This window comes from Pristis pectinata, chromosome 9 (assembly GCF_009764475.1).
Source record: "Pristis pectinata isolate sPriPec2 chromosome 9, sPriPec2.1.pri, whole genome shotgun sequence".
Taxonomy (NCBI): domain Eukaryota; kingdom Metazoa; phylum Chordata; class Chondrichthyes; order Rhinopristiformes; family Pristidae; genus Pristis; species Pristis pectinata.
This window is the reverse complement of record NC_067413.1, coordinates 13,767,217-13,779,850: the sequence shown is the minus strand read 5'-3', so window position 1 is coordinate 13,779,850 and position 12,634 is coordinate 13,767,217. Positions and strand designations below refer to the sequence as shown.

The window sequence follows — 12,634 nt, the reverse complement described above, 5'->3', positions numbered from 1 at the left end:
GTATGAGGTTAAATAACCTGCCCTTTACTTTTCATGTCACATAAACAATGACCACCCTGGTTGTTCATTGTCCATGGAATTGTAGTCCAGCAAGGAACTTCTTATTCAGGAGGAGAAGGCATCAAATTATAGGCTCTAAAAGCTGGGGAAAGGCCTGAGAAATCAATTTGAAAGCTGGATAAACATGTTATCCTTGCTTTCAAGTCCTCAAAGCTTTTTCCTTCCCTTTATCTATAACCCCCTCCTGCCCTGCAACTTCCTGAGATTTCTGTGCTACCACCATTCTGACTTGCTGAGGCAATTTTAATTGCTCTACCATTGGTTTGGTTTCAAATTTTGTTGCAATGTTCCTCTTAAGTGCCTTGGGGCATTTTCCTCCCTTAAAAGGTGCTATATAAATACAAGATGTTGATCTATTGAAGAGGGGTAGGTGGGCACTTGCATGTTTCAGAAATGCTGGTTTGGACCAGTTGCACTGAATGGCCTGTTTCTATGCTAAACCTTTCATGTAATTATTATCAGGACAGAAAGAAGCTATTCAGCCCATAAAATCTCTGCCAGCTCTCCACCAAGTAATCCAGTCTTTCCCCATTTATTCCCAGACAAATATTTGTCACTCTCTTTGCAAACTCACCACTGAATCAGTGGATACCACCTTTTCACACAGTTCATTTTGATTCACTGCACAAGAAAGCTTTTCCCCACACCACTCCTGGATCTTTTGCCAATCACTGTAAAATTTCTACATAAATTCCTCCCTTCTACAGGCCAGAGAAAACCGAAGGATCCTAATTGCTCTGAAGTCCATTTTGGAAGAGTTTGGTGCTGAGCTTGGGGAGGAAGAGAAACGTCGCCATGAACTGCAGCAGCAGTATGTCAATGAGAAAGCTGCCTGGGAAATGGAATGCACTGAGCGAAAGTGTCAACTGGCCCAGGTAGCTAGCAACATTCACATTGATCAGTATGTGAACTATGCTGGGAAGACTTGGTGAAGATCAGTTTAGTTTACACTTCTCCTTTCAGGACTGTCTGGAGTCAGCTACTTGTTATGTTCCCTGAAAGAAAATAATATACTAAATTATGGTTAAAACCAACTACAGCTTTGAGAAACTGTTAAGATCCATTACTTATCTTTGAAACTGCATTCCAGAGAAATGTTAGAAGAGCCAATTTCATTATCCCTGCATAACATGGCTTTTGCTCTTTGAAGGAGTGGGATTGTAAAACTGAAGGTCCATCATAGTCTCAGTCCAGTTCCTTCCCTCTGCATCCATTGCTATCTCTTTCGCCAGGTGTATGATTACATGTACAACAGTGTGTAGTTGAATGGATTACTTCCCTATTCACTTCCTACTTCAATCTGGCTGACTAAAATTTTAAGAAGTTGATGGAAATGATACCCATTGGAAGTCTTCAAATACGTAGATCGGACAGAAAGACCTCATCGGAACCCACCTGCAAGTTTTATGTGGGCCTTGAGTGGAGTTTCTGATCCCGCTAAACCACGCTGTCAGCTCCCATGAGAGATGGAAAAGGTTTGGCTGTAAGTTTTAATAATTTTGCTTATGGGCCACGGGGAGCAAACTTGCTCCTCTAGGTCACACATGGGCACTTCAGGCCTTCCCTGTCCTTGGATTCTCCTTCCCATGGCCATTTCCTCCCACGTTCCAAAGACGTACGGGTAGGTTAGTATGGGTTTAAAATGGGCGGCACGGACTCGTTGGGCCAGAAGGGCCTGTTACCACGCTGTAAATAAAATTTTTAAAAAATTTTGGTCTGGAAGTTGCCAAGCAGTGTGTTAGTGCTGCCCAGTCAATAAAATTGTCCAATACTTCAAGGTATCACTCTTGGGGTGCTTACTAGGCAGCAATCTTGTCCAGGAATTAAAACTGAGCCCTAAGTATCACCAGCCCTGAGACCTAATAGTCTTTATTTGTTCCTTCATGGCAGGAGCTTTCAAGGATAAGGTTTAATGCTCCTATATGCCTTTGAACTGAGCAGCTTGCAAGGCAACTTCAGAGGACATGCCATGTAAGGAAGGGAGACTTCCTTCCCAAAAAGATATTAGTGAACCATTTTTGACAACAATCTGATGGTTAAGAAACCATCTTTTCTGATACCAGCTTTGTATATCAGATTTATTTAGTTGATGGGATTATTTCATTAATGGGATTTGAACTGCCTTCAGTGTCTTCACTTACTGCCAATGCATGCATACTTTCCACCAGGAATCGCTGAGTAGCAATGAAAAGGAGGGACCCTGGCTAATTTAATCCCCGATGCCTAACCTAAGACACATGGAAACCCTGCTTCCTCAATCACTGAAATCAGTGAGCTCTGCACTGATTGAGGCCTGAACCTGGGAAGCTGCTTGGTCTGTCTCACTCAGCACCAGTATGGAGCATTTATCCATTAAATATAACTCACTAATCCTTTTTTTACCTAGAGTGAAAACAAATGTAGATCCCTTGCATTGGGAGGATTTATAATGGGGAATTAAGAATTGGAAAAGCAATTAAACAAATGCTGTGTCCTCTTCTCTGAAAACCAAACCACAGATAACTTCCCTGAAATGCTAAGGAACCAAGAGTATAATGTAAAAGAGGGGTTAAAGTAAAATAGTGATAGAAATTAACGGTACTAAAAACTACTCAAGTCCTGCATCCCATAGTATTAAAAGAGGTAACCAAGGAAATAGTGAAAGAACCGGTTGTCTTTTCCAAAATTCTATATATTATGGAACAACTCTTCCAGATTGGAGGGTGAGGAAAAGGGGAAGTACCAACCAGTTAGCCTAGTAGAGAAAGTAATTGGTTGTTATAAAGGATATAATAACTTAGCAAATATCAAGAGAAACAGACAAAGTCAACATGGGTTTATGAAAGGGAAGTTATATTTGACAAACCCACTGGACTTACTTGAGGATGCAACTAGTAAATGAATAAGGAGGAACCAGTGGACGTGGTGTTTCTGGATTTTCAGAAGGCATTTGAAGGCCCACAGGAGAGGTTAGAGTGCAAAGTTAAAGAGCATGTCACTGCAGGTAATATACCAGTGTGGACTGAAAACAAGAAACAAAGAGTAGGAAACAAAAGGACTTTCTTGGGGCAATAGACGATGACTTGTGGGGAACTGCAAGCATTAGTGCTTGTGCCCCAGCTACTTACAGTATATATCAATGATTTGGATGAGGGAATCAAATGTAATGCTTCTAAATTTGACAACAATACAAATCTGGGTGGAAGTGTGCATTGTGAGAATGATGAGGTGAGGCTTTGAGACAATTTAGAGAAGTTGTATGAGTGAATGCATATCTTATGTGAATAAATGTGAAGTTACTGACTTCAGAAGGAGAATCAAAAAGATAATATCGTTTGAATGATGAGACATTGGACTCACCTTGTATACCAGTCACTGAGAGCAAACATGCAGGTGAATGAAACTGTTAATGTGGCAAATGGTATATTTGTCTTTATTGCAAGAGGTTTTGAGGACAAAAGCCAGAATGTCTTACTATACAATTATACCGGGCTTTGATGTGGCCACATTTGGACTATAGTGTGCAGTTTACTTAAGAAAGGATACACTTGCTACAGAGGGAATGAAGCAAAGTTTCGTCAGACTGATTCCTGGGATGATGGGACTGTTGTGTGAGGAGATTAGGCTGTATTCACTACAGTAGAAGAATGAGAGGGGATCTCTTTGAAATGTACAAAATTCTGACAGGGCTTGACAAACCGGATGCAGGCAGATTGCTTCCCTTGACTGAGGCATCTAGAAGCAAGAGTTACAGACCCAGAATATGGAGTAAGATATTTAGGACTGAGATGAAGAGAAATTTCTTCACTCAGAGGGTGGTGAACATGTAGAATTCTCTACCGCAGAAGGCTGTGGAGGCCAAGTCATACTTAAGAAGGAGGTAGATAGATTTGTAGACACAAAAGGCATTAGAGTGTATGGGAGAGAGTGAGAGCATGCTATTATGTTAAATGATCAACCGTGATCATATTGAAAGGCTGAAAGTGCCAAATAGACAACTCCTGCTCCTATTTTCTATGCTTCTAAATTTCTGGTGCAGCTTGGCTCATTAGTTTTATTGAATTTCTCATGTTAGATGTGAAGAAATGTTTCATTGCTTACCAGTGTTACTTGCAGAATCTGAGATCTGTGCTTTCATGTGATAGTTTGAAAAGAAAATTGGGAAACAGTCATCCAGCAAGAAGGTCTCCAATGATCCCAAAGAAATGTTCACGCAGGAGCGAGAGGAGCACCGGAAGCTGCTGGCGGACAGTCACAGTCAGGTCATGGATCTGCACTGGCAGCTGCAGCACGCTGAGAAGAACTGGAAGCGAGAGAAGGGGGAGCTGCTGGAGAAGTTTGACCGAGAGCGGCGAGAGTGGGAGTGGCAGATTAAAGAGCTGCAGAGCAAGCTGGAGCAGGTAGGTGATGAGAAGGGACGTGTGGAAGGGTGGGGAGATGAAGAGGAAACCATGCTGTACTGAAGCATGCATCCACAGTTGAAGAGTGTTGGTGGTGCACTAAAGAGTCTGCATTGGCTCCTGAAGTCTGGTGTGTGCATCGGTGCAGTTCAAGGTGGATTAGTCTCTGTCCTTGTTCATGGTGGATGGGCAGCAACAGCTTGCAAGGAACGAATCATTCAAATAGCATGTATCACGGAATTGCGCGATGGTTACAGCATGGAAGATGATTATTTAGCATTTTGAGTCCATGCCCTCTTGCTGCAGCTCTTCAAATTTTTTTCCTTTCATAGTCTAGTGTAGCAGCGAGGTATAGAGGGGTGGGGGGAATGCATATTCAAGTTGCAGGTTGTCTTGAGTACATTTCAGGCCAGTAAATTAGGAGTGGCCTAAGACAAAGACAGAGAAACAATACATTGATGATCGCAGCAAAAGCAAACTGGAGGTAGAAGTTAACAAGAAACCAGATGACTACAGAGCTCCATTTGCTCCTGGAACACACAGTCTAATGTTTCGCTCATACCTGTTAAACTTGCATGTGTAACTAATCACATGGATGTCGCAAAGTACATCTGAAGTAACCGCCTCATGCGCATGGATGCACACACACATTCACGCACAAATTCACACTCACTCTCTCACACACAGAGACACGCACTCTCACACGCACTCTCGCACATGCACACTCTCTCCCTCACTCTCTCACTCTCTCACTCTCTCTCACTCTCACTCTCTCACACTCTCACAGTCTCTCACACACTCTCTCTCACACTCTCGCTCACTCACACTCGCTCACTCACACTCTCACATTCTCTCTCACACTCTCTCTCACACTCTCTCACTCTCTCACACACTCTCTCTCACACACACACACACACACACACACACACACACACACACACACACACACACACACACACACACACACACACACACAGAGAAACACCAGTATCCAGTTCATTCATATTAAGGCTGGGCTCATCATTTTTAAAACTAACATAGAAACCCAAACTGAGGATATGTGTAAATCTAAGATAAAACTTCAGAACCTTTGATCTTTAATTTATTGCCAACATCTTGATTCAGAATGCAACATGTAGGTTACAGAATGGCTGATTCATCTTCAGTAAAGGCAAGAATTCTGGAACTCTGCAGTTGATGAAGGTCACTGAAATGTCAACCCAGCTTTTCCTTTGTCAGTTGCTGACTAACCTGGTGGTTGTCTCCAATGGTTCTACATTCACATTTTTATTTTGAAATTTGGCTTATTTTAAGATCTTTTGAGACTAAATCTTTGCAGCTGATAAATCACTTCTTGAAAACTGGTAATTTTAGGAAAATTAAGCAGTGAATTTGAGCAGAGGGTTGAAATATGAAAGTCCTGGTGCAGAGGCAGGTTCAATTGTCAGTTAGGAATGTGAAAAATCTTGCTTTTCAGAGACTCAGCATTGCTTTAGAATGTGCCTGGAAACATCTGTGAATGCCTGTTCTCTCATTTGTTGAAGTATTATAAAAACCTCTGGAAGCACAATGTCTTTAAAGATTTTTTTTGAAAGAACTATTGATGAATAATACAATAGACAGTTTTCTGGTTTCCAGTATCTGCTTCATATTGTATAGAAATGGAACAGTGTTGTAATCATGTACAGTCACTCCACTGTCAACTTCCTGTTTCATTAGCTTTTGAGGATGAAGGAATGTCTTCTGTGCATCAGTACCGTGCAAATCTCTGTTTAATAAATAGTTATAATATAATTTGACCGGCACCCCTTCTTTCACCACCAGAGCTACTGCCAGCTGGGAGACTGTGTGTGGGGAAAGCCAATTATTTTTAATAAAAGGGATTATGCTTCAGTGGTTGGGGGAAGGGATTATTTCAAGGTAGCTGAAGAATAAAGATTAAAGTGATCTTCCTTCATGAAACAATCAGCAATTTATGAAGCTCCTTAGCCCTAGCATATCGCAGTCAGTTATTGTGTTGTGCCAGAGCCATCTGACACAAAGCGCAGTCTCATGGGATGCTCAGAGTTGATTGATGCTTGCCGTTTTAACTGTGTCGCAACCCATCCTCCGAACAGCTGGGAGTTGTTCAGAGCAGTATAATGGTGTCAGTGTCTGGGGTAGCCAGCCCATAGAGATTTGAAGCTCTATCAGTTTTCTGTAAAGGCTGTTTGCTTCAGTTCACATCTTAAACGTTGGGCAGGAGATAGACGTGGTCAGCCTTACATCTGCTGCTTGAAATCTATGCTTGCTGCATATGAAACTAATTAATGCCACTGAAAAAGATTATTATTGAGCCATTGACACTGATGGCACATAAGGAGGCCAGCTGACCCAAGCCAGCCATAAAAGAGCTAATCCCATCATCTAGCTCTTGATCTCTAGTGAGGTGCTCAGCTAAATACTTTATAAAGTAATTGATGTAACTGGTACATTTCTGTCAATAAGTTTCTGCTTACAATCTTGATGTTTTACATGATATTGTTGGCACATTGCTTTCTGCCTAGCTGAACCATGAAAAGCAGTGTCACTGTAGGCTGAATCACCCCATTCTTCACAGCCATTCCCTCCAGAATTTTGATCTCTTACTGAAGACGAAAACATAAATAACCATATGTCTGAGAAATGAAAGGTGGACTAAGTCCAATACTTGGCTGATCTTTCTATACGCAAACTCTTTGCAATCCCTTTTCATTCAGGGACTCGCTGTAATTGAGATGCAAGCTCCCTGTTTTCACTCCTTTAGATACAGAGAGTAGGAACAATTACCTGACATATTTTTGGACAAGGAAGATAAGGCTTGGTTTAAAATAAAGGTTTCCTTTTATCCTTTCAATTGGTTCCATGCCTCTCATTTGGCCACTTGCCTCTGCTAGTCTAAAGCTAAAAGAATGGTTGCACTCTATCAACAATGCTGCTTAAATATATAACATACTCTGTTACAGTTTCCAGAAATGAAAGCAAGGCAGGATTTTGTTTCGTACAAGTGGCTGGTGTATAATCAGTGGAGGAGTGGGATGAAGAGGGAGGCAAGGTGGGGAGGCTGGGACTGATAAGAAAATTGTTTACTGGCCTTGCACAAGCTCAGCGTTCTGCTTCATACATTGCATGCAAGCAACAGCTGTAATTCATTGCTAGCAATCTTGCCTTTGATTCAGAAAGCTCCAGGTTCAAGTCCCAATCTGGGGGACTTGAATGTGAAAGTCTAGACTGACTCTCCAGTGCAGTACTGAGGGAGTACAGCACTAGAGAGTCGGTCTACGGAAGTGCTGGCTTTGGGTCATTGAGCGAGATTTTAAGAAAGGAGGGAAGAGAAGTAGTGAGATATTGGGGAGAATTCTAGAGTTTGTGATCTTGACAGCTGAAGTCATGCCCATCAGTAGTGAAGTGACGACATACAGAGGTGCTTTGAAGTCACAGATATCTCAGAGGGAGGTGATTATACAGAGGAAGGACCAGAAAAAGGGTCAGGGAAGTGTTTACACATTTAAAAAATAAAGTTGCAAGATGATTGAGCTCTGTAATTAGGTGACTATCATGGAACAATGCGGTGCAGAAATAAATGGGCTTGAACAATAGTATGAGGTGGGATAGAACCTGTAGCAGCAAACATCTGAAAGGAAAACATCTCCTTTTAGGATTCCTCACGGGGAGACCCCATGATGAACATTAAGATGGTGGAACATTTAGACACATAAAATATTTCAGGGAAAGAACACATTATGGAATTACCTGTTAATGGGAACTCTTGCACAGACAAGAATAAAGGATGGAACATGTTCCTTGGGATTAGGGAAGGGATTTGTCAGCACATCACATGATAATAGACAACCACAAATAGGACTGAGAAATATAGTTAGGGTGCAACAGAAGTGATCTCCTTCGATACTCATTTCCCTTGCTAATGAAATTGTCAAATGTAAGGTGACATCATACTTGCTGTGACACATTAATCTGTGATTTTCTGCAAAAATTGTTTCTAAACCTTTGTAAATATGTTCCTACCATGCACAGTACCACGTAACCAACTTTGAACAGACTCCAGCCCTGCTGACAGGGTGATCATATTAATCCTCTGCAAGAGTACTTTAGTCATGCTCACTGGTGTTGTTTTTCCAAGCCATCTCATGCTAGTGAAAGCAACATGTTGACTGCACAGAGCTCACTCCTGGGTTCCCATGGTGATAGCTGGTGAAGTGGACTGTATTAGATTTACATTGTTTGCTTTCTGATGCTGTGGTGAGATTTGCACTGACGCTTTTGAGAACTGTTACTCCCGCAAGGAACTGAATATCCCAATTAATTATTCCCTTCATGACTCTGTTGCAGGAACCAGTTCAAGAAGTCAACAATAGATTTTGCAGGACTTGGATGTTTAGGCAGCTGCTGCAGAAAATATCAAATGGTGGAATTACTCTGACTGGAGGTCTGTGTCCAGTGGTGTTCCACAGGGGTCAGTGCTGGAACCTTTGTTGTTTGTGATATATATAAATGATTTGGACAGAAATGTAGGTAGGTTGATTAGTAAGTTTGTAGACGACACAAAAATTGTCAGAGAAGGTTGTCAAAGGATACAGCAGGATCAGTTGAAAGTATGGGCAGAGAAATAGCAGATGGAGTTTAATCTGGACAAGTGTGAGGTGTTGTACCTTGGGGGCTCAACTGTAAGAGGAAAGTATACAGTAAATGCCAGGACCCTTAAGGACCATTAATGTACAGAGGGATCTTGGAGTGTAAGTCCATAGCTTACTGAAAGTGGCAACACAAGTAGAAAGGGTAGTAAAGAAAGCATATTGCGTACTTGCCTTAATCATTTGGGGCATCTAGTCATGTTGCAGCTATATAAAACTTTGGTTAGACCACATTTGGAATATTTTAAGCAGTTCTGGTTGCCACATTACAGGAAGGATGTGGAGGCTTTGGAGAGGGTGTAAACAAGATTCAACAGGACGTTAGTACCATACAGGAACTGCAGGAACTCAGTGGGTCAGGCGGCATCTATGGAGGGAAATGAACAATCGATGTTTCGGGTCGAGACCGTCATCAGGACACACCCGCTGGGTTACTCCAGCTCCTTTGTGTGTTGCTCCAGATCGTGAGCATTTGCAGTCTCTTGTATCTTCACCAGGGTGTTGCCTGATTGGAGTATATTAGCTATAAGGAGAGCTTGGACAAACTTGGACTGTTTTCTCAGGAGTGTTGGAAGCTAAGGGGAGACCTGATAGAAATATATAAAATTATGAGAGGCATATATAGGGAAGATGATCAAAGTTTATGCCAAGGTAGAAATGTCAAATACTAGGGCTTTAAGGTGAAAGGGGAAAGTTTAAAGGAGATTTACGAGGCAAGTTTTTTGCATGGAGAGTAGTAGGTGCCTGGAACGTCCTGCCACAGAAGGTGTGGAAGCAGATACACTAGCAACGTTTAAGAGACATTTAGACAGGTGCATGAACAGGCAGGGAAAGGATGGATATAGACCATATGCAGGCAGATGGGATTAGTTTAGATTGGTATCATAGTCGGCACATAAATCTGGGACTGAAGGACCTGTTTCTGTGCTGTATTGTTCCATGTTCCATATGGACCAGCATAATTAAAATGAGAGCAAATGTGCACTAAATGACATTGTTGTCATTTGCTGATCAAGAGATTAGAGATTATTTTTAATAACCTGTAAACTAACTCCTTTGAGTGCATTAAATCAAACCCCTCACATACCAAAATTGCATCCTCTGAAGATTAGAGTATAAATCAAAAAAGAATGTTGCAGACTGATTTGTCCGAGCATCTGGAAGGACGTAAATTCTGTTCAACAAGTCAAAAAAAGTATTTTTCCCCATGATAATGCCCAAGACCATACCCCAAAATGACTCTGGGAGCTCAGGAATCTAAATTATAAACTATTGCATTTATATAGCACCTGTCACAACCTCACAATATCCCAAAGGACTTTATTGTCAATGAAATATTTTGAACTGTGTTCACTACTATAAAATTGGATTATAGAAAACACAGCAGCTAACTTGCATGAATTAAACTCCCACGAAGACCGATTTGATAATCAGATAATCACTTTTAGTTATTTTGATTGAGGGATGTTGTATCTATTGGACAGGAAACCAGGGTGAACCTCTGCTCTCCTTTGAATAGTACTATGAGATTTTTGACAACCATGTGAGAAATAGGCATGGCCACAGTTCAACAACTCATCTAAAAGACTACGTAGCACTACTTCAGTACTGTACCAAGGTGACTAAAGTTAAATCTCTTGGAAGCAACATTTGCAAATACTTGTTCATTATAGCAAATGGCCCATTAAAAAGGACACCTCCTGCCCTTTCACCTCTTCTCTTTCCACTGCTCTGGCCCTTGAAGGGTGAAGCAATAGTTCAATTGTACTCCTTCCAAACTAGTATGCAGTTTTCTCCACAGTGTGGAAGTCAAATGCAACTTGAATGATCACTTTGCTATATACCTGTCCTCAATACCCAGGTGTAAGTCTAAGCTTTCAGTTATCTGCTTGGGATGGCTGTGTTGTTCATTCCTCAGCTTCACCCCACCACCCCACACAACACAACTACTTACCAATCTCCTCAGGTTGACTTAAGTTCCCACCTCTCCCAGTAAGCAAGGCCCATCCCCAGCTCCAATCGAGGAATGTTCAAGCCATCATGCTGAATTTCAGTGCAGAGTATAAGTATAACGTGTGGTCATTTGGTAGCAGTCTTGCATCCAGGGGACTCAGGTCCTACACCAGACACTAGAGCACAAAAATCAAGATTGACACTCCAGTTGGGTATGAGAAGAGCAAGCTACCTGACTCAAGGCCTGTGGAATCTGACTACGTGTCCAGGTTGGGTCAGGTCAGGAACTGAAAAGATTACTAAGTCCTCAGGCTCAGTTTGGACCAAGTCAGCGCATCATTCTGAAATTCACAAGCCATATTTAAGTGAGAATTCCTCCCATTGTTGGGTAAAGTGGAACCGTGCTATGTGCCTGGGATGGGATTCTTTGGATAATAGTATTTGTGTTAATGGTTGGATCATCTCTTGTGTATGAAAATTGATAACCCTCCAAACCTGGGTCAGGTTCAAATTAACCATGGTCTGGTTGGGGCAGTTTTAATTTTGTACTCAAGTAAATCAAAAGTACAGAGGAAATGCTATGCTGAGGGAGGGCCATTTTTTGAAAGGGATATTAAGTCCCATTCTGTTTCTCAGGCAGTATAAAAGAACCAATGGGACTACTTCTAAGACAAAGAAACAGGTTGTCTGTGTTATCATGGCAAATAACATCACACAAAAAAAAACAATTATTTCGTGATTGTTACTTTGCTGTTTGTGGAAGCTTGCTGTGTGCAATGTGGCTCCAACATTACAACAGTGACTCCATTTGAGAAGTACCGTACTGGTTGTAAAGTGCTCTGGGGTATCCTGAAAGGGATGGGAAGGATCTATATAAATGTGTCTTTCTTTGTGGAACGAGCTATAACATAATGCTGCCCTCACAATACCTGCTCTGTTACAACTTCAGCTGAATACTCATCTTAGAAATGACCCTCTTATGTTCCTAATGCAGCTTCAGACAGAGTCCAAGCTTTGGAGAGGAGAAAGCCATTTTACTGACCAACAGGAGCCAGTGCTGGAAGCCTTGGAACCTTGCCCAGTGCAAGAGAGCATCCACAATCGTCGCTCACAAGGCCGCAGGCCTTTCTGGGAACCTGAGCAACAGCAATGCAGAGAGCAAGTTTCCTTTGCTCTGAAGGAAGGTGACAAGTTCCATGCTCCTCCAAAGTTGTTCCCTGATGCCTTGTCACTCGGATCAGTGGGTAATGCCAAGGTCCCTCAGCCTTGCAACTTGGAAAATGAGAGGAAAAAAATTGCAGTCTGCATTGGCGAGGTTTGTCTTAAGTACAAGGTCAACATATCGGAATCTGCTGTCGCGGGATGTAATGCAAAACATTGCTGTATGTGGCTGTGCTAAACGATACACCATCTCTTTCATAGGAATTTTATATCATCTGCGTGAATCTCTCAGTACTGATGTGTTTGTTGATGTGGTGCATCAGCAACTGCATGTCTGTACCTGATAAGATAAACTGAGGCCGCAGGAAGCATGATTTCACTTTCAATGAGTTAGCTGTGTTCTTTCCAAAG

General features: G+C 41.8%; 1 protein-coding gene across 2 annotated transcripts in view; it reads left to right on the top strand.

Annotated features, from left to right (window-relative positions):
• Window positions 1–12,634, top strand: part of LOC127574282 (microtubule cross-linking factor 1) — a 166,546-nt gene that overhangs the window by 117,579 nt on the left and 36,333 nt on the right. For both annotated transcript variants that reach the window (XM_052023159.1, XM_052023160.1), the window contains exons 10-12: window positions 768–935; window positions 4,185–4,439; window positions 12,057–12,377. In XM_052023159.1, the coding sequence (XP_051879119.1) occupies window positions 768–935; window positions 4,185–4,439; window positions 12,057–12,377 (744 nt within the window). The remainder of the gene's footprint in view (window positions 1–767; window positions 936–4,184; window positions 4,440–12,056; window positions 12,378–12,634) is intronic.